The sequence below is a fragment of the Narcine bancroftii genome, chromosome 2, assembly GCF_036971445.1.
Source record: "Narcine bancroftii isolate sNarBan1 chromosome 2, sNarBan1.hap1, whole genome shotgun sequence".
Lineage (NCBI taxonomy): Eukaryota > Metazoa > Chordata > Chondrichthyes > Torpediniformes > Narcinidae > Narcine > Narcine bancroftii.
Window position 1 is genome coordinate 199,699,560 of NC_091470.1, and position 27,918 is coordinate 199,727,477.

At 37.4% G+C, this 27,918-nt stretch overlaps 1 protein-coding gene across 13 annotated transcripts in view; it reads left to right on the plus strand.

The window, feature by feature from the left end:
* LOC138754968 (uncharacterized) overlaps positions 1 to 27,918 on the plus strand; it is a 54,948-nt gene that overhangs the window by 12,410 nt on the left and 14,620 nt on the right. For 10 of the 13 annotated variants that reach the window (XM_069920059.1, XM_069920066.1, XM_069920070.1 and 7 more), the window contains 3 exons: positions 989 to 1,072; positions 2,839 to 2,889; positions 17,904 to 17,966. In XM_069920059.1, the coding sequence (XP_069776160.1) occupies positions 989 to 1,072; positions 2,839 to 2,889; positions 17,904 to 17,966 (198 nt within the window). The remainder of the gene's footprint in view (positions 1 to 988; positions 1,073 to 2,838; positions 2,890 to 17,903; positions 17,967 to 27,918) is intronic. The other 3 variants (XM_069920068.1, XM_069920064.1, XM_069920061.1) reach the window with 2 other exon arrangements.

Genomic DNA, 27,918 nt, shown 5'->3' on the forward strand with positions numbered 1-27,918 from the left:
GAGATGTTGGTGGGCAATATCAGGGTGGTCCATGAGTTGTAGGTGGACAATATCAGGGTGGTCAATGAGATGTTGGTGGGCAATATCAGGGTGGTCCATGAGTTGTAGGTGGACAATATCAGGGTGGTCAATGAGATGTTGGTGGGCAATATCAGGATGGTCTGTGAGATGTAGGTGGGCAATATCAAGGTGGTCCGTGAGATGTAGGTGGTGAATATCAGGGTGGTCCGTGAGATGTAGGTGGTGAATATCAGGGTGGTCCATGAGATGTTGGTGGGCAATATCAGGGTGATCCATGAGTTGTAGGTGGTGAATATCAGGGTGGTCCATGAGATGTAGGTGGTCAATATCAGGGTGGTCCATGAGATGTAGGTGGTCAATATCAGGGTGATCCATGAGTATTAGGGTGATCTGTGAAGAAGCCAGCCTCTACCCTCAAACTCCCCACCATCTAGTCCATGCCCTCTTCATTCTGCTACCATCTGGATAAAGGTCCAGGAGCCTGAAGATGAGCTCCTAGCGGCACAAGAACAGCTTCCTCCCCTCCGCCATCAGATTCCTGAATGATCCATGAGCCACGGACACTGCCTTACTTTATCGTTTTATGCACTATTTTTATTTATTTTTGTAAGGTGTTTTATATAAATGTTTGCTCTGTGATGCTGCCACAAAGCAAGAAATTTTGTGACATGTTCAGGATTCTGATCCTTGAGACTACTCTGGTCTAATGCCATCCATCCCTGGACATCCCACGCAGTGAGGCGATGAGCTCTGTCCTTCTTTGGCAAGGTCTAATGAACCTTCTGAGGTTCCAATCTCCGTTGAAGCGAAGTGGCCTGCATGTGGGGTCCTTGATCACTCGAGGAGCTGTCAGGGAGATGCTGGTGGGGTGGATGACCGGAGATGGGATCACCTGAGACGTGGAAAGGGGCTGGGCAACCGGAGGTCCTTCGGCAGCACCAGCTGATGCTGGGTTCACCTTTCTCAGTTGCAGCGATCGACTACCCTGAGGAGAGGATTGAGGCTTTCACTGATGGAGGCATGGTGGAGTACCTCAGATATAAGCGTGCAGGTATGGTCACACATCCTGTTATCTCTCTTTTTCCCTCTCTCTCACCCTTTTTCTCTCTCTTCCTCTATCTCTCTCTCCCTCTCTGACTTTCCCTCTCTCTCTGCCTTTCCCTCTTTGCCTCTCTCTCTCTCTATCTGCCTCTCTCCCTTTCTTCCTCACTCCTCTCTCCTTATCCCTCTCTGTCTCTGCCCCTTTCCACTGCTCTCTCTCTTTCTCCTGCTCTCTCTTCCCCTTTCTGTTCCTCTCTCTCTCTCACTCACACACACACACACACACACACACACACACACACACACACACACACCTCCCCCACCACTGCAGCATGGCACTGAACCTGTCCTGAACCATACTCTTCACCACCCCTCATATTCTCACTTTTCCCAACCCTCTGGGAGTACAGATACTTCCTCCTCCCCATCCCCCCCACCCCCCCGTCTCCCAGCTTCCGGGCTGGCATCATGGCATTTCTGGCTCTGGGTCAGACTGTCTGCCACTTTCACTCTTGCACTACCCCTCCCACAGCAGGGCTCCCTCTCACAAAAACTTAGGGGAATAGTTGGTGATAGGTTCTTGACTAGCCTGTAAAGGTTCAAAGTTCAGATTCATTGTCAAGAGTACAGACATCACATCACATGCAGCCCCAAGATTCCTTTCCCTGTGGGCCAGGTAGAATTATCACTTAATGGTAGTGCAACAAATAAACTGTACTCAAGAAAAGATATGTACAGGTCTACAAAAGAGGAGTGGAAACAAACTGCAAAGACAGAAAATAAATCTTCAGTAATCGATGAAGTACACAAGTACGAGTCCTTGAATGAGTTTGTCGTTGAGGAGTCTAACGGTGGAGGGGGAGCAGCTGTTCCTGAACCTGGTGGGGTGGGTTAATGGGGAGAAGGCCGGGCAAGGGGGCTGAGTGGGAGAAGGGGTCAGCTCATGGTTGAATTGTCATAGTTCTAAAACGGACTCATATTACATGAAATTTATTTTTGCCCGCTGCAAGGTGGACAGGTTTACCACCAGCAGGAATTGCCTAAACGCCTCTTGCAATAGGACCTACAGTTGGGTATGCAGTCAGACCTACAGTTGGGCATACAGCTGGACTTACAGTTGGATATACAGTCGGACACAGTGGGCTTACATTGGGACTTAGTCGGACACAGTGAGACATACAGTGGGCTTACATTGGGACTTACAGTCAAATATACTGTCAGACTTAGTCGGATGTACAGTCGGATACAGTTGGATATATAGTCGGACTTACAGTGAGACTTACAGTCGGACACAGTGAGACTTACAGTGGGCTTACATTGGGACACAGTCAGATGTACAGTCGGACTTACAGTGAGACAGTCAGATATAGTCGGAGAGAGGCGCTGGAGGCAAATCCACAGACATGGTGACTCTGGTGGGGGGGGGGACCTCTCTTTTGCTTCTCTTTGTAAGATGCGCTTCAGGCAGTATCTGCCAATGGCAAATCTGTGCCTTATGAAGGACATTTTTGGGCGATATGACACTGGTTTTAATTACACGACAATCTTGAATCGGATACGGGGGTGGGGGGGGGGGAATTCAAGCCCAGTATGACAGAGTGCTGGTGACAACTCTGCTCTCCCCCCCAGGAGGAAAGAAGTGGGGGGACAGGCCTGGTGATGGGATGGGAGGCTACATGGGAGCACCTGAGGGGGGAGCGGTGGGCATGGGGAGACCCTACATCTGTTGACCCCTTCTGCACTCCAGGCTAAAGTTCCTTCTCTTGCATTGAACAGAGCCCTCTCCATCTCCGACCTTCTGGCCCATTAAGGAGATCATCACCACCAGTGAGTAGATCTGATGTATCCTGCCCCCACCCCTAATCCAGGGCAGGGAGGGTGGGACACTGGGTGTGGCAGGAGATGGGGGAGAAAGGGGTGGAAGTGGGAAAAATGGAGGGAAGGGTGGGACAGGAACAAGAAGGAAGGGGGTGGAGGAGAGGGCAGGTGGAGGAGAGGGCAGGTGGAGGAGGGGAAGGAGAGAGGGTGATTGGGGGAGCGAGAGGGAAAGGAAGGGTGGGAGGGGGATAGGGATGGGTGGACAGGGGGAGAGAGGAGAGGAGGGTGGACTAGGAACAGGAAGGGTGGTGTGGGGAGGGAGAGGGCAGGATGAAGCGTGGAAGCCTCAGGTGAGAATAGGCAGTGTGAGAGGTATCTGGAGAGAGGGAAAAGAGGAGAAACAAGTTCAACCCGGATCAGTGTGAGGTGACGCATTTTGGAAGGACAAGCCAGAAGGCTGAGTACAGGGTAATGGTCGATTACTTAAGAGTGTGGAGGAGGAGGAGTCACGTGATGGAGTAGTGGCCGGTCAGGGAATTCCAGCCCTCTCCCGAAAAGTTTTTAAAAAAACACAAAGCACAAAGGTACAAGATTAAAATTTATAATAAAGTAAAAATAAAGGTGAGAAGAAAATGGCAGCGAAGAGAGAAAAGTCGAAAACAACGGGAAGAAGAGGAAGAAAGAATGTCGGAAGAAGAAGGTGAAGGCCTTACCTGTCCGAAGAGGCCCGCCGCGGAGAGAGAAGCCCGCTCCCGCAGGTCAGTGGAAGTCCCGGGCTCAGGACTACAAAAATGGCTCGCAGAGCCGAGTAAAAGTGCACAACCGCGCATGCGCGAGGAGTCGCATATGCGTGATGCGCATGAAAAAAAAACACACTGACGGGAGGGGGAACAGCTGCGGAGTCGATCTCCACAGCTGAGAGAGACACCTGCAGCACAGCAGCAGGTGCAAAACACAGACAATAACGACAACAAGAAAGAAGAGGGTAAAAAGAAAACAAGGAAACAACAGATGGTCAATCAAGAGGAAAAAGAAGAAGAACAGAAAGAAATGGAAGAAGAAGAGAAAGGCAAGACAATGGATATATCTTTTTTTAAAGAATATATGGAATCAGTGAAAGAATGGCAATTACAAGAATTTAATGAGATAAAAAGAATTAAGAATGCAGAAGAAAAAATGAACAAAATGGAAATGACCATGTCAGAGATAGGAAAAAGAGTGGAAAATATGGAAGAACGAGAAATAATTGTAGAAATGGAAGTAGAGGAATTAAAAGAGAAATTAGAAGAATCTAATAAAAAAGTTAAAGAGGCACATGAGCTGTTAGCTCAGAAGATAGATATAATAGAAAACTATAATAGAAGAAATAATATAAAGATAGTGGGCCTTAAGGAAGATGAAGAAGGCAAGAATATGAGAGAATTTTTTTTTTTTAATTAATTTTTTTATTTTTCACACCATAAATCACAATAGCCATGATATACACTTTTTCTTTTCCACACATTTACAGTGATTTTTTCTCCCCCCCCCTCCCTCCTCCCAAGCCACCCCCCCACCCCCCCCCCCTCTCATCCATTTTAGGTATACAATCTAGGTTGCATTAATTCAGTCAGACAATGTTGTCATTCAACAAAAATACACCAGAAATTCTACTGAGTCCATTCTTTTCTTTTCTTCTCCTTCCATCAACTTAGGTAATGTTTGTTCCCGGTAGGTTTTCGCTATTGTATTTAATGTAAGGCTCCCATACTTGTTCGAATATTTCAATATTATTTCTTAAACTATATGTTATTTTTTCTAATGGAATACATTTATTCATTTCTATATACCATTGTTGTATTTTCAAATTATCTTCCAATTTCCAGGTTGACATAATACATTTTTTTGCTACGGCTAGGGCTATCTTGACAAATCTTTTTTGTGCATCTTCCAAGTCAATTCCAAATTCTTTATTTTTTATGTTACTTAGGAGAAAGATCTCTGGATTCTTTGGTATATTGTTTTCTGTTATTTTATTTAATATCTGATTGAGATCATCCCAAAATTTTTCTACTCTCTCACATGTCCAAATTGCATGAATTGTTGTTCCCCTTTCTTTTTTACATCGAAAACATCTATCAGATACTGTTGGGTCCCATTTATTTAACTTTTGCGGTGTAATGTATAGTCTGTGTAACCAATTATATTGTATCATACGCAGCCTCGTATTTATTGTATTTCTCATCGTTCCAGAACATAATTTCTCCCATGTTTTCTTTTTTATCTTTATATTTAAATCTTGTTCCCATTTTTGTTTAGTTTTACCATTTGTTTCCTCTTTCTCCTTTTCTTGCAGTTTGATATACATATTTGTTATAAATCTTTTGATTAACATTGTATCTGTAATCACATCTTCAAGGTTACTTCCCTCTGGTAAGAATTTATAAAAGATTGGATGCCCAGGGTCCTAGGAAGACCAGAATTACAGGAAGAAATGGAAATAGAGAGGGCACATAGAACATTAGCCCCGAAACCACAACCGCAGCAAAAACCAAGATCCATTTTAGTAAAATTCTTAAGATATACAACAAGAGAAAATATATTGGAGAAAGCAATGAAGAAAGTAAGAGAAGACAAAAAGCCACTGGAATACAAAGGTCAAAAAATTTTTTTCTATCCAGACATAAGTTTTGAACTCCTGAAGAAGAGGAAGGAGTTCAACACAGCAAAAACGATCTTATGGAAAAAAGGATATAAATTTATTTTAAAGTACCCAGCGGTACTTAAAATAGTTATTCCAGGGCAACAAAACAGACTATTCTCGGATCCAGAAGAAGAAAGGAAATTTGCAGAACAACTACAAAACAAGCAGAGAGATGAAGACATGTAATGAGAGTAAAAATGACCACGATCTATATGTATGTGTGTAAAGAGGTATATGTGTGTATATATATAGTGTGTATACATGAATGTATCCGTATTTAGAGGAAAATATATAGAGTATAGATAAGAATTAATAAGGGAGGGAAAGGGAATAGAGGGAATAAGGAGGGAATTAAAAGAGTGACCTTTGTTACATATGAAAATTGAAATCTTTTCTGGGGGGGGCTGGGTGGGGAGGAGTTACGGTCACTACAAAATCAGTTGACGTTTGCAAGTGAATTCGCAAAACCAAATGGAGAGGGGAGATGTGGTTGCCCGACAAGGGATAAAGGGCAACTCAGGAGGGGGAGGGGAGAATGGGGTTAAAGAAGTTTTAAATAGGAGAATAAGGAAAATGTTTGATGTTTTAGAAATGTTGTCTTATAAAGTGTTCAAAACAAGAAAGCAGAAATGGATAAGAAGGAAAGGTGATGATGGAGAAACGGAAAGGGAAGATAAACAAAATATGAAATGGCTATGCTGAACTATATGACTTTAAATATTAATGGAATACATAACCAAATTAAAAGGAAGAAACTGCTAAATTTACTGAAAAAAGAAAAAATTGATACAGTATTTGTGCAAGAAACACATTTAACTGAATTGGAGCACAAGAAATTAAAGAGAGATTGGGTAGGACACATAACAGCAGCGTCGTATAATTCAAAAGCAAGAGGAGTAGCTATATTAATTAGTAAAAATGTGCCAATTAAAATAGAAGAGGAAATAATAGATCCAGCAGGGAGATATGTAATGATAAAATGTCAGATATATTCGGAGTTTTGGAATTTACTCAATGTATATTCACCTAACGAAGAAGATCAAAAATTTATGCAAGATATTTTTTTGAAGATAGCAGACACGCAAGGGAACATACTAATAGGAGGGGATTTCAACCTTAATTTGGATTCAAACATGGATAAAACTGGGAAAAAAATTAACAGAAAGAACAAAGTAACCAAATTTATAATTAAATCGATGGAAGAAATGCAACTTTTGGATATATGGAGGAAGCAACACCCAAATGAAAAGGAATATTCATATTACTCGGCTAGACATAAAACATACTCAAGAATAGACCTATTTTTGTTATCAGCTCGTATGCAAGATAGAGTAAGAAAAACAGAATATAAAGCTAGAATATTATCGACCATTCACCCTTGATATTGACAATAGAGTTAGAGGACATCCCTCCAAGAATGTATAGATGGAGATTAAACTCCATGCTACTTAAAAGGCAGGATTTTAGAGAATTCATTAAAAGACAAATTAAAATGTACTTTGAAATCAATACAGAATCAGTGAAAGATAAGTTTATACTATGGGGTGCAATGAAAGCGTTCATTAGGGGGCAAATAATAAGTTATGTAACCAAGATGAAGAAGGACTATAATCAGGAAACAGAGCAGTTGGAAAAGGAAATAGTAAATATAGAAAAAGAATTAGCAATGAAGGAAGATACAACTAAAAGAAGAGAATTAGCAGATAAAAAAATAAAATATGAAACACTACAAACTTATAAGGTGGAGAAGAACATAATGAAGACAAAACAGAAATATTATGAATTAGGGGAAAAAACGCACAAAATTCTAGCATGGCAGCTTAAGACAGAACAAGCTAAGAAAATGGTATTGGCATCAAGGAAAAAAGAACCAACAAATCACATATAATCCAACAGAGATCAAGGAAAATTTTAGAGAATTCTATGAACAATTGTACCAAACTGAAAACGAAGGGAAAGAAGGGAAAATAGATGAATTTTTAACCAAAATTGAACTACCAAAATTACAAATAGAGGAACAAAATAAATTAACAGAACCATTTGAAATAGTAGAAATACAAGAGATAATAAAAAAATTACCAAATAATATAACACCAGGAGAGGATGGATTCCCAATAGAATTCTATAAAACATTTAAAGATTTATTAATTCCTCCCCTCCTGGAAGTAATCAACCAGATTGATAAAACACAAAGCTTACCAGATTCATGCAAAACGGCAATAATTACAGTAATACCAAAGACAGGGAAAGATCCACTCGCACCAGCGTCATATAGACCAATATCTTTACTTAACACAGATTATAAGATAATAGCTAAACTATTAGCAAACAGATTAGCCGCCTATGTACCAAAAATAGTAAATCTAGACCAAACTGGATTTATTAAAAAAAGATGAACAACAGACAATATTTGTAAATTTATTAACTTAATGCATGCAATAGAAGGAAATAAAGGTACAACAGTAGCGGTTGCTTTAGACGCAGAGAAGGCCTTTGACAGAGTAGAATGGAATTATTTATTCAAAGTACTAAAAAAATTCAGTTTACCAGAGAAATATATTAATTGGATGAAAGCATCATATAAGGGGCCATTGGCGAAAGTGACAGTAAATGGATATATATCAAAGCAATTTAACTTAAGCAGGTCAACACGGCAGGGATGCCCACTATCACCCTTATTGTTCGCGTTAGCTATAGAACCACTAGCAGAATTGATAAGAACCGAAAATAATATAAAAGGGATAAAAATAAAAGACAAGGAATATAAAATCAGTTTATTTGCAGATGATGTTATAGTATACTTAACAGAACCAGAACTATCAATAAAAGAATTATATAAGAAATTGAAGGAATATGGAGAAGTGTCGGCTTACAAGATCAACGTAAATAAAAGTGAAGCAATGCCAATGAATAATGCGGATTTCTCAAAATTTAAGAAGGAATCACCATTCAGATGGCAAATGCAAGCAATAAGATACCTAGGTATACAAATAAATAAAAATCTCGGCCATCTATATAAACTCAATTATTATCCACTAATGAAAAAATTACAGGATGATTTAGAGCATTGGAAAGATTTACCATTAACACTAATAGGAAGGATAAACTGTATTAAAATGAACATTTTCCCAAGGATATTATACCTATTTCAGGCATTGCCAATACCCTTGATAGAGAAATTCTTCAAGGACTTAAAGAAAATAATAAGGAAATTTTTATGGAAAGAGGGGAAACCGAGGATAGCACTAGATAAATTAACAGAATGGTATAAACAAGGAGGCTTACAACTGCCAAACTTTAAAAATTATTATAGAGCCGCACAATTAAGATACCTATTATTATAGAGCCGCACAATTAAGATACCTATTATTATAGAGCCGCACAATTAAGATACCAAGGGAAAAGCCAGATTGGACTAAATTAGAATTAGATAAAATAGGGGAAAAGATACCTGAACACATATTATATAAATGGGATGAAAAATAGGTACAACATAGGAGTTCTCCAGTATTACATCATCTACTCAATATTTGGAAAAAGATTCATGTAGAAAGGAATAAAACAAATTACCAATTACCAAAACTAATATTGATGCAAAATAAGTTACTCCCTTTTACAATAGATAACCTTTCCTTTAGAGAATGGGAGAAAAAAGGGATCAAAAGAATAGAAAATTGTTTTTCAGGAAATAGATTCTTATCCTTTGAACAAATGAAAGATAAATACAATATAACTCAAGATATAGTGCTGGCATATTACCAATTGAGATCCTACTTGAAGGACAAATTAGGAAGCAGTCTGAGTTTACCAGAGGGAAGTAACTTTGAATATGTGATTACAGACACAATGATAATCAAAAGATTTATTACAAATATTAAACTGCAAGAAAAGGAGAATGAGGAAACAAATGGTAAAACTAAACAAAAATGGGAACAAGATTTAAATATAAAGATAAAAAAGGAAACATGGGAGAAATTATATTCTGGAATGATGAGAAATACAATAAATACGAGGTTACGTATGATACAATATAACTGGATACACAGACTATACATTACACCTCAAAAGTTAAATAAATGGGGAGGAGTCACGTGATGGAGTAGTGGCCGGACGGTGAACTCCAGCCCTCTCCAGAAAAGTCGGGAAAAACAAGAGAAAATACAAAGGCACAGAAATACAAGTTAAAGAAAAGTGAATATAAAGGTGGGAAGAAGATGGAGACAAAAGGAGAAAAATCAAAATCAACGGAAAGAAGAGAGGAAGAGAAGACAACGGAGGAAAAAGGTGAAGGCCTTACCTGTCCGAAGAGGCCCGCTGTGGAGAGAAGACCCCACTACCTCAGGTCGGTAGAAAGAGAACTACAACAATGGCTCACAGAGCCGAGTAAAAGTGCGCAACCGCGCATGCGCGATTCCTCGCGCATGCGCGATGCGCATACAAAAAAATACACCGACGGGAGGGGGGACCAGCTGGGGAGTCGATCTCCACAGCCGGCAACGACAGCTGCAGAACACCTGCAGCAAGAAGAGACCACAGAAGACAATAGAAACAAGAAAGAAGAGGAGGAAAGGGCAGCAAAGAAACAACAGATGGTCAACCTAGAGGAAGAAGAAGAGGAAGAGGAAGAGTACAGGGAAATAGAAGAAGAAAAGATAGGCAAGGTAAAGGAGGTACTGGCTCTTGTTAGAGGATACATGGAGTCATTTAAAGAATGGCAAACACAGGAATTCAATGATTTAAGAAGAAGAATAAACAACACAGAAAAGAAAATAAATAAAATGGATATGACCTTAACAGAAATGGGGAAAAAAATGGACAAGATGGAAGAACGGGCAATAGCAGCAGAAATGGAGGTAGAAGACTTAAAAAAGAAATTGGAGGAATCTAATAAAAAAACTAAAGAGACACAAGAATTACTAGCCCAAAAAATAGATATAATGGAAAATTATAACAGAAGAAATAACATAAAGATAGTGGGCCTTAAGGAAGATGTAGAAGGCAAGAATATGAGGGAGTTTATAAAAGAATGGATCCCTAAGGCCCTAGGATGTCCAGAACTACAGCAAGAAATGGAAATAGAAAGGGCACATAGAGCATTGGCCCCTAAACCACAACCACAACAAAAACCAAGATCTATTGTAGTAAAATTCCTAAGATATACTACAAGAGAAAAGGTGCTGGAGAAGACAATGGAAAAAGTAAGAGAGGGCAACAAACCACTGGAGTATAAAGGGCAAAAAATCTTCATTTATCCAGATATAAGCTTTGAACTCCTAAAGAAGAGAAAAGAGTTCAATGCAGCAAAAGCGATTTTATGGAAGAAAGGATATAAATTTACACTGAAGCATCCTGCGGTATTGAAAATATTTATTCCAGGACAACAAAACAGACTATTCTCGGATCCAGAAGAAGCACGAAAATTTGCAGAACAATTACAAAAATAGACTGAGGGATGAAGACGGGTAATGAGAGCAAAAATTATCACGATTGATATGTATGTGGGTAAAGACAAAAATAGACTGAGGGATGAAGACGGGTAAGGAGGGTAAAAATGACCACGATTGATATGTATGCGGGTAAAGAGGTATAAGAGTGAATAGAGACAACGGGCATATGTGAAAGTATCTGTAATTAGAGGAAAACATAGAAAGTATAGACAAGAATTAATAAGGGAAGGTAATGGAATAGAGAGAATAAGGAGGGAACTAAAAGAGTGACCTTTGTGACATATAAAAAACGAAATCTTTTCTGGGGGGGGCTGGGTGGGGGGAAAAGAGCGGTCACTGCAAAATCAGTTGACGCTTGCGAGTGGATTCGCAAATCCAAATGGAGAGGGGAGATGTGGTTGTCCGACAAGGGATAAAGGGCAACTCAGGAGGGGAAGGGGAGATTGGGGATAAAGAAGATAGAAATAGGAGAATAAGGAAAATGTTGGATGTTGTAGGAATGTTGTCTGGTAAAGAGTTGAAAATAAGAAAACAGAAATGGAAAAGGAGGAAAGGTAATGATGGAAAAACGGAAAGAGAAGATAAACAAAATATAAAATGGCTACGCTGAACTATATGACTCTAAATATTAATGGAATACATAACCAAATTAAAAGGAAGAAACTACTAAATTTACTGAAAAAGGAAAAAATAGATATAGCATTTGTCCAAGAAACACATTTAACTGAATTGGAGCACAAGAAATTAAAGAGAGATTGGGTAGGACATGTAACAGCAGCATCGTATAATTCAAAAGCAAGAGGAGTGGCTATATTAATTAGCAAAAATGTGCCATTTAAAATAGAAGAGGAAATAATAGATCCAGCAGGGAGATATGTTATGATAAAATGTCAGATATATTCAGAGCTTTGGAATCTACTTAATATATATTCACCTAACGAAGAAGATCAAAAGTTTATGCAAGATATCTTTTTGAAGGTAGCTAATACGCAAGGGAACATACTAATAGGAGGGGATTTCAATCTGAATTTGGATCCAAATATGGATAAAACGGGGAAAAAAATTAACAGGAAGAACAAAGTAACCAAATTTATAATTAAATCAATGCAAGAAATGAAACTTGTGGACATATGGAGGAAACAAAACCCAAAAGAAAAGGAATACTCATACTACTCGACTAGACATAAAACATACTCAAGGATAGACCTATTCCTGTTATCAGCCCACATACAAGGGAGAGTTAGGAAAACGGAATATAAAGCTAGACTATTATCGGACCACTCACCCCTGTTATTGGCAATAGAGCTAGAAGACATCCCTCCAAGAATGTATAGATGGAGATTAAACCCCATGCTACTTAAAAGACAGGATTTTAGAGAATTTATTGAAAAACAATTAAAAATGTACTTTGAAGTAAATACGGAATCAGTGGAAGATAAGTTTATACTATGGGACGCAATGAAAGCATTCATTAGAGGGCAAATAATAAGTTATGCAACCAAGATGAAGAAGGACTATAATCAGGAAACAGAGCAGTTGGAAAGGGAAATAATAAACATAGAAAAAAAATTAGCAATAAAGGAAGATACAACCAAAAGAAGAGAATTGGCGGATAAAAAAATAAAATATGAAACATTACAAACATATAAGGTGGAGAAGAATATAATGAAGACAAAACAGAAATATTATGAACTAGGGGAAAAAACACACAAAATCCTAGCATGGCAGCTTAAGACAGAGCAAACTAAGAAAATGGTATTGGCAACAAGGAAAAAAGACAAACAAATTACATATAATCCAAAAGAAATTAAGGAAAACTTCAGAGAATTCTATGAACAATTATACCGAACCGAAAACGAAGGGAAAGAAGGGAAAATAGATGAATTTTTGACTAAAATTGAACTACCAAAACTACAAATAGAGGAACAAAATAAATTAACAGAACCATTTGGAACAGTAGAAATACAAGAGATAATAAAAAATTTACCAAATAATAAGACACCAGGAGAGGATGGACTCCCAATAGAATTCTACAAAACATTTAAAGACCTAATAATACCGCCCCTCCTGGATGTAATCAACCAGATTGATGAGACACAAAACTTACCAGATTCATGTAAAACAGCAATAATTACAGTGATACTAAAACAAGGGAAAGATCCACTCTCACCAGCGTCATATAGACCAATATCTTTGCTAAACACAGATTATAAGATAATAGCTAAACTATTAGCGAACAGATTAGCAGAACAGGTACCGAAAATGGTAAATTTAGACCAAACTGGATTTATCAAAAAAAGACGCACAACAGACAATATTTGTAAATTTATTAACTTAATTCATGCAGTAGAAGGAAATAAAGCACCGGCAGTAGCAGTTGCTTTAGACGCAGAGAAGGCCTTCGACAGAGTAGAATGGAATTACTTGTTCAAAGTATTGCAAAAATTCAGTTTACCGGAGAAGTATATTAATTGGATTAAAGCATTATATAAGGGACCGTTAGCGAAAGTGACAGTAAATGGACATGTATCAAAGCAATTTAACTTAAGCAGGTCAACGCGGCAGGGATGCCCACTATCACCATTATTGTTTGCGCTAGCTATAGAACCACTAGCAGAATCGATAAGAAGAGATAATAATATAAAAGGAATAAAAATAAAAGACAGGGAATATAAAATCAGTCTGTTTGCGGATGATGTGATAGTGTACTTAACAGAACCAGAACTATCAATAAAAGAACTATATAAGAAATTGAAGGAATATGGAGAAGTGTCGGGATACAAGATAAACGTAAATAAAAGTGAAGCAATGCCTATGAATAACGCGGATTTCTCAAAATTTAAGGAGGAATCCCCATTCAGATGGCAAACGCAGGCAATAAGATACCTAGGTGTGCAAATAAACAAAAATTTAGGCCAATTATATAAACTCAATTACAATCCACTAATGAAAAAATTACAGGACGATTTAGAGCATTGGAAAGAGCTATCACTAACACTGATAGGAAGGATAAACTGTATTAAAATGAACATTTTTCCAAGGATACTATACTTATTTCAGGCATTGCCAATACAACTGACAGAAAAATTCTTCAAAGAGTTAAAGAAAATAATAAGGAGATTTTTATGGAGAGGGGGGAAACCGAGGATAGCACTAGACAAATTAACAGAATGGTATAAACAAGGAGGCTTACAATTGCCAAACTTCAAAAATTATTATAGAGCCGCACAATTAAGGTACCTATCAGATTTTTATCAAACAAGGGAAAAACCAGACTGGACGAGATTAGAATTAGATAAAATAGGGGAAAAGATACCTGAACACATATTATATAAATGGGACGAAAAATTGGTACAACATAGAACTTCTCCAGTATTACACCATCTCCTCAATATATGGAAGAAGATACATGTAGAAAGAAATAAAATAAATTACCAAATACCAAAACTAATATTGACGCAAAATAAGCTACTCCCTTTTACAATAGACAACCTTGCCTTTAGAAAATGGGAAAAAAAAGGGATTAAAAGAATAGAAAATTGTTTTTCAGGAAGTAGATTCTTATCCTTTGAACAAATGAGAGATAAGTACAATATAACGGGAGATACAGCGCTGGCATATTACCAACTGAGATCCTACTTGAAAGATAAATTAGGAAGCAACTTGAGTTTACCAGAGGGAAGTAACCTTGAATATGTGATTACAGATACAATGTTAATCAAAAGATTTATAAAAAATATGTATATTAAACTGCAAGAAAAGGAAAATGAGGAAACAAATGGTAAAACTAAACAAAAATGGGAACAAGATTTAAATATAAAGATAAAAAAGGAAACATGGGAGAAGTTATGCTCTGGAACGATGAGAAATACAATAAATACGAGGCTGCGTATGATACAATATAATTGGTTACACAGACTATACATTACACCGCAAAAGTTAAATAAATGGGACCCAACAGTATCTGATAGATGTTTTCGATGTAAAAAAGAAAGGGGAACAACAATTCATGCAATCTGGACATGTGAGAGAGTAGAAAAATTTTGGGATGATCTCAATCAGATATTAAATAAAATAACAGAAAACAATATACCAAAGAATCCAGAGATCTTTCTCCTAAGTAACATAAAAAATAAAGAATTTGGAATTGACTTGGAGGATGCACAAAAAAGATTTGTTAAGATAGCCCTAGCTGTAGCAAAAAAATGTATTATGTCAACCTGGAAATTGGAAGATAATTTGAAAATACAACAATGGTATATAGAAATGAATAAATGTATTCCATTAGAAAAAATAACATATAGTTTAAGAAATAATATTGAAATATTCGAACAAGTATGGGAGCCTTACATTAAATACAATAGCGAAAACCTACCGGGAACAAACATTACCTAAGTTGATGGAAGGAGAAGAGAAGAAAAAAATGGACTCAGTAGAATTTCTGGTGTATTTTTGTTGAATGACAACATTGTCTAACTGAATTAATGCAACCTAGATTGTATAACTAAAATGGATGAGAGGGGGGAGGGATGGGGGGGTGGCTTGGGAGGAGGGAGGGGGGAGGGAGAAAAAGTCACTGTAAATGTGTGGAAAAGAAAAAGTGTATATCATGGCTATTGTGATTTATGGTGTGAAAAATAAAAAATTTAAAAAAAAAAAAAAAAAAAAAGTTAAATAAATGGGACCCAACAGTATCTGATAGATGTTTTCGATGTAAAAAAGAAACGGGAACAACAATTCATGCAATCTGGACATGTGAGAAAGTAGAAAAATTTTGGGAAGATCTAAACCAAATATTAAATAAAATTACAGAAAACAATATACCAAAAAATCCAGAGATCTTTCTCCTAAGTAACATAAAAAACAAAGAATTTGGAATTGATTTGGATGGTGCACAAAAAAGATTTGTTAAGATAGCTCTAGCCGTAGCAAAAAAATGTATTATGTCAACCTGGAAATTGGAAGATAATTTGAAAATACAACATTGGTATATAGAAATGAATAAATGTATTCCATTAGAAAAAATAACATATAGTTTAAGAAATAATATGGAAATATTTGAACAAATATGGGAGCCTTACATGAAGCACAATAGAGAAAACCTACCGGGGACATTCACTACCTAAATTAACGAAAGGAGAAGGAAAAGAAAAGAATTGACTCAGTGGAATTTCTTGTTTATTTTTATTGAATGACAACATTGTTTGACTGGTTTAATGTATCTTAGATTTTGTACTTTAAATGGATGGGGGGGAGGTAGGGAGGGTGGGATGGGAGGAGGGAGGGGGGGAGAAAATGACACTCTATATAATTGAAAAGGAAAATGTATGTATCATGGTCAATGTGGTTTATGGAGTGAAAAATAAAAAAATTTTAAAAAAAGAGTGTGGAGGAACAGAGGGACTTTGGGGTTCAAATCCCTACATCCCTCAAGGTCACCGCACAAGTTAATAGGTTAGTTAAGAAGTCCTATGGGATGCTGGGCTTCATTAATAGGGGAATTGAGTTCTGGAGTAGAGAGGTCACATTGCAACTCTACAAATCTCGGGTGAGACCAACACTCAGAATGATACAGCAATTTACAGTGCGCAAACAGGACATATCAGCCCTTCGATTCCGTGCCGGTTCACTTGAACCATTAGTTCCCCACCTCCCGCTTTCTGCCCATAACCCTCCAACCCCCTCACCTCCATGTACACATCCTACCTTCCCTTAAATGACAAGGGACCCAGCCGCAACTATCTCCTCTGGCATTTCATTCCATTCTGCCACCACTCTCTGAGTGAAGAAGCATCCTCTAACATTTCTCCTAAAGTTTTTCCCGCTTACCCTTCACATGCCCTCTTGTTCCAACCTCCCCTGCCCTCAGGGGAAATAGTCTACTCATGTCTAGTCCTACTCCCTTCATAATTTTAAATACCTCTATCAAATCCCCTCTCAGGCGTCTGTGTTCCAATGAATAAAGTCCCAGTCTCCTTAATCTTTCTTCATACTCTAGATGTTGTAAGCCAGGCAACATTCTTGTAAATCTTCTCTGCACCCTCTCCACCTTATATATATCCTTCCAATAATTTGGAGACCAGAACTGAACACAATACTCCAAACCTGGCCTCACCAATGCCTGAGTATTGTGTTCAGTTCTGGTCACCTCATTATAGGCAGGATGTGGAAGCTGTGGAAAGGGGCCAGAGGAGATTCACCTGGATTGGAAAATAAGGCCAGGTGAACAGAGCTGGGACTTTTCCCCTTGGAGCGTAGAAGGGTGAGAGGAGACTTGATAGAGATTGACAAGATTAAGAGAGGCATAGACAGGATGGACGGCTAGCACCTGTTTCCCAGGGCAGGGTCAGGAAATACCAGGGGACGTCTGTACAAAATGAAGGGAGGGAAGTTTAGGGGAGACGTCAGGGGTAAGTTTGATTATGCAGAGAGATGTGGTGGGTCTGGAATGCCTCACCAGGGAGGGTGGTGGAAGCTGGAACATTGGAGGCATTTAAGAGATTCTTAACAGACACGTGGATGGAAGAAAAATAGAGGGTTACGGGGTGGGGAGGGTTTAGTACATTTTTTAAGGAATATATGGGTCGGCACAACATCGAGGCCTGAAGGGCTTGTAATGTGCTGTTCTGTGTAAAGGTGGGGGGCAGAGGTGGGAGTGGAGGAAGGGATGAGGAGAGGGCAGGTGGAGATGGGGAGGGGAGAGGAGCAGAGGGAGGGTTAGGCAGGAACGGGTCAGGGATGGCTTTGAGATGCTTTGGGGTGGACACACCCACACTGTGATGTGATTGGAGACCCCTCCCCACATCCTTCATGCCCAGGGGAGGAGAACACTCACCATTGAAGGCTAAGGGGTCCTGCCTAATCCACGCCCCCGTCTGGTCTCTATGTTGCAGGCATTGCCCCGGGGATCGAGGATGAGGAAGTTATCGAGGTGATCAGGGACAAGAGAAAGGCAGGTGAGTGGGGCCCGGACCCCATCCCATCTCCCTCTTTGTCCCTTCCCCATCCCATCTCCCGCCACACCCACACCACCCCATGACCCGCCTCACCCCCCCACCTTATCCCCACCCCTGCCCCATTCCGCTTCCCTGACCCATCCCAGACCTCACCTCCCACCTGCAATCCCAAAGGCCTCCCCACACCCCGCATCACCCCCACCCAGTCCCACATCCCCACCCCAGATCCTGCCCCATTCCCAACCCCAGACACTCCCCTTGCCCCCCATCCCTGTCCCCCCTCCCAAAGGATAGTACTCCCCCTCCCACAGATGGTGCTCATAAGAGGGGGTGCTCACGGAGAAGGGTGCTTGAGGAGGGGCCGCGGAGGGAGGGTGGGGGGAGAGAATGCTCAGGGGATGGGGGAAGCAGGAGAGGGGTTGCTTGGTTAGGGGGACTGGGAGAGCAGGGAGGGGTGGCAGGGATGCTTGGGGATGGGATTCAGTTGATAGCTTGTTCCACACTCCCACCATTCTCTGAGTGAAGTTCCCCTAAACCTTTCCCCTTTGGGAGGAGTCACGTAATGGAGTAGTGGCCGGTAGGGGAATTCCAGCCCTCTCCAGAAAAGTAAAAAAAAGGTAGAGAAAAAACAAAGTCACTAACACAGAAACCATAACAAATTGAAAGTGAAAGTGTGGAGAAAATGGCAGCAAAGAAAGAAAAACCAAAAACAACGGGAAGAAAAGAAGAAGGAAGGACGTCGGAAGAGGAAGGTGAAGGCCTTACCGGTACGAGGAGGCCCGCCGTGGAGAGAGAAGCCTGCTCCCTGAGGTCAGTGGAAAGCCCGAACTCAGGACTACAAAGATGGCTCATGAAGCCAAACAAAAGTGCGCGATGCACAAGACAAAAACAACATCGACGGGAGGGGGGACCAGCTGAGGAGTAAATCTCCACAGCCGAAACAGACAAGTATAACACCACAGCAAGACTCCCAACAGGAAAACATAGAAAATAACGGGAACAAGAAGGAAGAGAATAAAAATAGGAAATCAGAGAAACAACAGATGACCAACCCAGAGGAAGAAGACCAACACCAAGACAATTTTAATAAAAATAAGAAGAACAAAAATACCCAACAAAATAAAATAAACAACCCAACAAGAAAACCAGAAGAAACAGAGGTAAAGGACACAGATCCTGGAGTGGGCCCAGAAGAAGAGGAGGGAGAACACAGAGAAATGGAAGATGAAGGGAAGGGCAAGTACATGGATATATATATTTTTAAAGAATATATGGAAACAGTAAAAGAATGGCAGTCACAAGAATTCAGTGAAATAAAAAGAAGAATAAAAAGTACAGAAGAAAAAGTGAATAGATTAGAGATGATCATGACAGATATAGGAAAAAGAGTGGACAAGGTGGAAGAATGAGAAACACCCATAGATATGGAAGTAGATGACTTAAAAAAGAAATTAGAAGAATCTGATAAAAAAGTTAAAGAGACACAGGAGCTGTTAGCTCAGAAGATAGATATAATGGAAAATTATAAGAGAAGAAACAATATAAAGATAGTGGGCCTTAAGGAAGATGAAGAAGGCAAAAATATGAAAGAATTTATAAAAGAATGGATCCTCAGGGTCCTGGGAAGAACAGAATTACTGGAAGAAATGGAAATAGAAAGGGCACACAGGACATTAGCCCCTAAACCACAACCACAACAAAAACCAAAATCCATTCGAGTAAAATTCCTAAGATATACAACAAGAGAAAATATATTGGAGAAGGCAAAGAACAAAATAAGAGAAGACAAAAAACCACTGGAATACAAGGGTCAAAATTTTTTTTTCTATCCAGATATAAGTTTTGAGCTCCTGAAGAAGAGGAAGGAGTTTAATGCAGCAAAAATGACCCTATGGAAAAAAGGTTATAAATTTATGTTAAAATACCCAGCGGTACTTAAAATAGTTATCCTGGGGCAGCAAAGCAAACTATTCTCGGATCTGGAAAAAGCACGAAAATTTGCAGAACAACTACAAAACAGACAGAGATGAAGAGATGTAACAAGAACAAAAATGACAACAAACTATATGTATGTGTGTATGTATGTATATATATATATATATATATATATATATATATAAAATAGAGTATAAGTAAGAACTAAGAAGGGAAAGAAAGGGAAGAAAGGAAGTAAGGAGGGAATTAAGAGAGTGACCTTTGTTATATATGAAGATTAAAATCTTTTCTGGGGGGTTCTGGGTGGGGAAGAATAACAGTCACTGCGAAATCAGTTGACGCGAGCGGATTCGCAAATCCAAATGGAATGGGGAGATGTGGTTGCCCAACAAGGGACAAAGGGCAACTCAGAAAGGCGAGGGACTATTGGGGTTAAAGGAATTTTAGATGTGAGAATAGTGGAAATATTTTATGTTTTAGAAATGTTGTCTTATAATGTGTTCAAAAAAAGAAAGCAGAAATGGATAAGAAGGGAAGGTGGTGATGAAGAAACGGAAAGGAAAGATAAACAAAGTATGAAATGACTATGTTGAACTATATGACTTTAAATATTAATGGAATACATAACCAAATCAAAAGGAAGAAACTGTTAAATTTACTGAAAAAAGAAAAAATTGATATAGCATTTGTACAAGAAACACATTTAACTGAAGTGGAACACAAGAAATTAAAGAGAGATTGTATAAAACATGTAACAGCAGCATCATAAAATTCAAAAGCCAGAGGAGTAGCTATATTAATCAATAAAAATGCACCAATCAAAATAGAAGAGGAAATAATAGATCCAGCAGAGAGATATGTAATGATAAAATGTCAGATATATTCAGAATTTTGGAATTTACTCAATGTATATTCACCTAATGAAGGAGATCAAAAATTTATGCAAGATATCTTTTTGAAGATAGCAGACACGCAAGGGAACATACTAATAGGAGGGGGTTTTAACCTTAATTTGGACTCAAACATGGATAAAACTGGAAAAAAATTAACAGAAAGAACAAAGTAACCAAATTTATAATTAAATCGATGCAAGAAATGCAACTTTTGGATATATGGAGGAAACAAAACCCAAAGGAAAAGGAATATTCATATTATTCGGGTAGACACAAAACATACTCAAGGATAGACCTATTCCTGTTATCAGCCCACATTCAAGGGAGAGTAAAAGGCGAAAGATTTATACGATCTGAAGAGAAACCAGAGTATACTCATTCAAGGGAGAGTTAGGAAAACTGAACCCCTGTTATTGGCAATAGAGCTAGAGGACATCCCACCAAGAATGTATAGATGGAGATTAAACTCCATGCTGATATAGCCTCAAACCGTGCATCTTGGTGCCTCACAGTTCGGCGGGCAGCAACCTCCTTTGAAGAAGACCGCAGAGCCCACCTCACTGACAAAAGACAAAGGAGGAAAAACCCAACACCCAACCCCAACCAACCAAATTTACCCTGCAACCACTGCAACTGTGTCTGCCTGACCCGCATCGGACTTGTCAGCCACAAACGAGCATGCAGCTGACATGGACATTTACCCCTCCATAAATCTTCATCCGCGAAGCCAAGCCAAAGAAAAATCTTAAAAGACAGGATTTTAGAGAATTCATTGAACGACAAATTAAAATGTACTTTGAAATAAATACCGAATCAGTGAAAGATAAGTTTATACTATGGGGCGCAATGAAAGCGTTCATCAGAGGGCAAATAATAAAGTTATGTAACTAAGATGAAGAAGGACTACAATCGGGAAACAGAACAGTTGGAAAAGGAAATAACAAATACAGAAAAACAATTAGCAATAAAGGAAGATACAACTAAAAGAGAATCGGCAGACAAAAAAAATAAAATATGAAACACTACAAACATATAAGGTGGAGAAGAACATAATGAAGACAAAACAGAAATATTATGAGCTAGGAGAAAAAACGCACAAAATTCTAGCATGGCAGCTTAAGACAGAACAAACTAAGAGAATGGTATTGGCATCAAGGAAAAAAGACAAACAAATCACATATAATCCAACGGAGATCAATGAAAACTTCAGGGAATTCTACAAACAACTATATCAAATTGAAAACGAAGGGAAAGAAGACAAAATAGATGAATTTCTAACTAAAACTGAACTACCGAATTTACAAAGAGGAGCAAAATAAATTAATAAAACCATTTGAAATAGAAGAAGTACAGGAGATATTAAAAAAACTACCAAACAATAAAACACCAGGAGAGGATGGATTCCCAATAGAATTCTATAAAACATTTAAAGACATTAATTCCTCCCCTCCTGGAAGTAATCAACCAGATTGATAAAACACAAAACATACCAGATTCATGCAAAACAGCAATAATTACAGAAATACCAAAGACAGGGAAAGATCCACTTGCACCAGTGTCATATAGACCAATATCCCTACTTAACACAGATTATAAGATAATAGCTAAACTATTAGCAAACAGATTGGCCGACTATGTACCAAAAATAGTAAATCTAGACCAAACTAGATTTATTAAAAAAAGACGAACAACGGACAATATCTGTAAATTTATTAACTTAATTCATGCAGTAGAAGAAAATAAAACTCCAATAGTAGCAGTTGCTTTAGACACAGAGAAGGCCTTTGACAGAGTAGAATGGAATTATTTATTCAAAGTACTACAAAAATTCAGCCTACCAGAGAAATATATTAATTGGATTAAAGCATTATGTAAGGGGTCATTGGCGAAAGTGACAGTAAATGGATATATATCAAAACAATTTAACTTAAGCAGATCAACAAGGCATGGATGTCCATTATCTCCCTCACTGTTCGTGTTAGCTATAGAACCACTAGCAGAACTGATAAGAACAGAAAATAAAATAAGAGGGATAAAAATAAAAGAGAAGGAAAGGAATATAAAATCAGTCTATTTGCAGATGACATTATAATATAATTAACAGAACCATAAACATCAATAAAAGAATTACATAGGAAATTTAAGGAATATGGAGAAGTATCGGGGTACAAGATCAACGCAAATAAAAGTGAGGCAATGCCAATGAATAATGCGGATTTCACAAAGTTTAAGAAAGAATCACCATTTAGATGGCAAACACAAGCAATGTGATACCCAGGTATACAACTAAATAAAAATCTTGGTCATCTATATAAACTAAATTATCATCCATTAATGAAAAAATTACAAGACGACTTAGAGCATTGGAAAGACTTACCACTAACACTGATAGGAAGGATAAACTGTATTAAAATGAACATTTTCCCAAGGATACAATACGTATTTCAGTCATTACCAATTCACATAACAGAGAAATTCTTCAAGTTGCTAAAGAAAATAATAAGGAAATTCTTATGGAAAGGGGGGAACCAAGGATAGCACTAGATGAATTAACAGAATGGTACAAACAAGGAGGCTACCAAACTTTAAGAATTATTATAGAGCCGCACAATTAAGATACCTATCAGATTTTTATCAAACAAGGGAAAAACCAAATTGGACCAGATTGGAACGAGATACCTGAACATATACTATATAAATGGGATGAAAAATTGATGCAACATAGGAATTCACCAGTATTGCATCATCTGCTCAACATTTGGAAGAAGATTCACGTAGAAAGGAATAAAACAAATTACCAACTACCAAAACTAATATTTTTTTTTCAATTTTTTATTTTTCACACCATAAATCACATTAACCATGATACACACTTTTTCCTTTTCACACATATACAGTGCCATTTTCTTCCCCCCGCCCCTCCTCCCATCCCACCCTCCGACCTCCCCCCTCGCATCCATTTAAGGTACAAAATCTAGGATACATTAAACCAGTCAGACAATGTTGTCATTCAATAAAAATACACCAGAAATTCCACTGAGTCCATTCTTTACATTTCCTTTTCCTTCCATTAACTTAGGTAGTGATTGTCCCCGGTAGGTTTTCGCTATTGTGTTTCATGTAAGGCTCCCATATTTGTTCGAATATTTCAATATTATTTCTTAAACTATATGTTATTTTTTCTAATGGAATACATTTATTCATTTCTATATACCATTGTTGTAATTTCAAATTATCTTCCAATTTCCAGATTGACATAATACATTTTTTTGCTACGGCTAGAGCTATCTTAACAAATCTTTTTTGTGCATCCTCCAAATCAATTCCAAAATCTTTGTTTTTTATGTTAGTTAGGGGGAAGATCTCTAGATTCTTTGGGATATTGTTTTCTGTTATTTTATTTAATATCTGATTTAGATCTTCCCAAAATTTTTCTACTTTCTCACATGTCCAGATTGCATGAATTGTTGTTCCCATTTATTTTTTACATCGAAAACATCTATCAGATACTGTTGAGTCCCATTTATTTAACTTTTGAGGTGTAATGTATAGCCTGTGTATCCAGTTCTATTGTATCATATGTAACCTCGTATTTATTGTATTTCTCATCGTTCCAGAGCATAACTTCTCCCATGTTTCCTTTTTTATCTTTATATTTAAATCTTGTTCCCATTTTTGTTTAGTTTTACCATTTGTTTCCTCATTCTCCTTTTCTTGCAGTTTAATATACATATTTGTTATAAATCTTTTGATTATCATTGTATCTGTAATCACATATTCAAAGTTACTTCCCTCTGGCAAACTCAAATGGTTCCTAATTTATCCTTCAAGTAGGATCTCAATTGGTAATATGCCAGCGCTGTATCTTGAGTTATATTGTATTTATCTTTCATTTGTTCAAAGGATAATAATCTATTTCCTGAAAAACAATTTTCTATTCTTTTAATCCCTAAATAAAATTTGTTTTATTTCTTTCTACATGAATCTTCTTCCAAATATTGAGGAGATGATGTAATACTGGAGAAGTTCTATGTTGTACCAATTTTTCATCCCATTTATATAATATGTGTTCAGGTATCTTTTCCCCTATTTTATCTAATTCTAATCTCGTCCAGTCTGGTTTTTCCCTTGTTTGATAAAAATCTGATAGGTATCTTAATTGTGCAGCTCTATAATAATTTTTAAAGTTTGGCAATTGTAAGCCTCCTTGTTTATACCATTCTGTTAATTTATCTAGTGCTATCCTCGGTTTCCCCCCTCTCCATAAAAATTTCCTTATTATTTTCTTTAACTCTTTGAAGAACTTTTCTGTCAGTTGTATTGGCAATGCCTGAAATAAGTATAATATCCTTGGAAAAATGTTCATTTTAATACAGTTTATCCTTCCTATTAGTGTTAGTGGTAGATCTTTCCAATGCTCTAAATCGTCCTGTAATTTTTTCATTAGTGGATAATAATTGAGTTTATATAATTGGCCTAGATTTTTGTTTATTTGTACACCTAGGTATCTTATTGCCTGCATTTGCCATCTAAATGGAGATTCCTTCTTAAATTTTGAGAAATCCGCATTATTCATAGGCATTGCTTCACTTTTATTTACGTTGATCTTGTAACCCGACACTTCTCCATATTCCTTCAATTTCTGATATAATTCTTTTATTGATAGTTCTGGTTCTGTTAAGTACACTATTACATCATCCGCAAATAGACTGATTTTATATTCCTTGTCTTTTATTTTTATTCCTTTTATATTATTATCTATTCTTATCAATTCTGCTAGTGGTTCTATAGCTAACGCCTGCCGCGTTAACCTGCTTAAGTTAAATTGCTTTGATACATGTCCATTTACTGTCACTTTCGCTAACGGTCCCTTATATAATGCTTTAATCCAATTAATATACTTCTCCCGTAAACTGAATTTTTGCAATACTTTGAACAAATAATTCCATTCTACTCTGTCGAAGGCCTTCTCTGCGTCTAAAGCAACTGCTACTGCAGGTGCTTTATTTCCTTCTACTGCATGAATTAAGTTAATAAATTTACAAATATTGTCTGTTGTGCGTCTTTTTTTGATAAATCCAGTTTGGTCTAAATTTACCATTTTTGGTACCTGTTCTGCTAATCTGTTTGCTAATAGTTTAGCTATTATCTTATAATCTGTGTTTAGCAAAGATATTGGTCTATATGACGCTGGTGAGAGTGGATCTTTCCCTTGTTTTAGTATTACTGTAATTATTGCTGTTTTACATGAATCTGGTAAGCTTTGTGTTTCATCAATCTGGTTGATTACATCCAGGAGGGGCGGAATTAATAAGTCTTTAAATGTTTTGTAGAATTCTATTGGAAATCCATCCTCTCCTGGTGTCTTATTATTTGGAATTTTTTTTATTATCTCTTGTATTTCTACTGTTCCAAATGGTTCTGTTAATTTATTTTGTTCCTCTATTTGTAGTTTTGGTAGTTCAATTTTAGTCAAAAATTCATCTATTTTCCCTTCTTTCCCTTCGTTTTCAGATCGGTATAATTGTTCATAGAATTCTCTAAAGTTTTCCTTAATTTCTTTTGGATTATATGTAATTTGTTTGTCTTTTTTCCTTGATGCCAATACCATTTTCTTAGCTTGTTCTGTCTTAAGCTGCCATGCTAGGATTGTGTGCGTTTTTTCACCTGGTTCATAATATTTCTGTTTTGTCTTCATTATATTCTTCTCTACCTTATATGTTTGTAATGTTTCATATTTTATTTTTTTATCCGCCAATTCTCTTCTTTTAGTTGTATCTTCCTTCATTGCTAATTTTTTTTCTATATTTACTATTTCCCTTTCCAACTGCTCTGTTTCCTGATTATAGTCCTTCTTCATCTTGGTTACATAACTTATTATTTGCCCTCTAATGAATGCTTTCATTGCATCCCATAGTATAAACTTATCTTCCACTGATTCCGTATTTACTTCAAAATACATTTTTAATTGTTTTTCAATAAATTCTCTAAAATCCTGCCTTTTAAGTAGCATGGGGTTTAATCTCCATCTATACATTCTTGGAGGGATGTCCTCTAGCTTTACTGTCAATATTAAGGGTGAATGGTCCGATAGTATTCTAGCTTTATATTCTGTTTTTCTTACTCTATCTTGCATACTAGCTGATAACAAAAATAGGTCTATTCTTGAGTATGTTTTATGTCTAGCCGAGTAGTATGAATATTCCTTTTCTTTTGGGTTTTGTTTCCTCCATATATCCAAAAGTTTCATTTCTTGCATTGATTTAATTATAAATTTGGTTACTTTGTTCTTTCTGTTAATTTTTTTCCCAGTTTTATCCACATTTGAATCCAAATTCAGGTTGAAATCCCCTCCTATTAATATGTTCCCTTGCGTATTAGCTACCTTCAAAAAGATATCTTGCATAAACTTTTGATCTTCTTCGTTAGGTGAATATACATTAAGTAGATTCCAAAACTCCGAATATATCTGACATTTTATCATAACATATCTCCCTGCTGGATCTATTATTTCCTCTTCTATTTTAATTGGCACATTTTTACTAATTAATATAGCTACTCCTCTTGCTTTTGAATTATACGACGCTGCTGTTATGTGTCCTACCCAATCTCTCTTTAATTTCTTGTGCTCCAATTCAGTTAAGTGTGTTTCTTGGACAAATGCTATATCAATTTTTTCTTTTTTCAGTAAATTTAGTAGTTTCTTCCTTTTAATTTGGTTATGTATTCCATTAATATTTAAAGTCATATAGTTCAGCGTAGCCATTTTATACTTTGTTTATCTTCTCTTTCCGTTTTTTCATCATTACCTTTCCTCCTTTTCCATTTCTGTTTTCTTATTTTAAACCCTTTATAAGACAACATTCCTACAACATCAAACATTTTCCTTATTCTTCTATTTATATCTTCTTTAGCCCCAATCTCCCCTTCCCCTCCTGAGTTGTCCTTTATCCCTTGTCGGACAACCACATCTCCCCTCTCCATTTGGGTTTGCGAATTCACTCGCAAGCGTCAACTGATTTTGCAGTGACCGCTATTCCCCCCCACCCAGCCCCCCCCAGAAAAGATTTCACTTTTCATATGTTACAAAGGTCACTCTTTTAATTCCCTCCTTATTCTCTCTA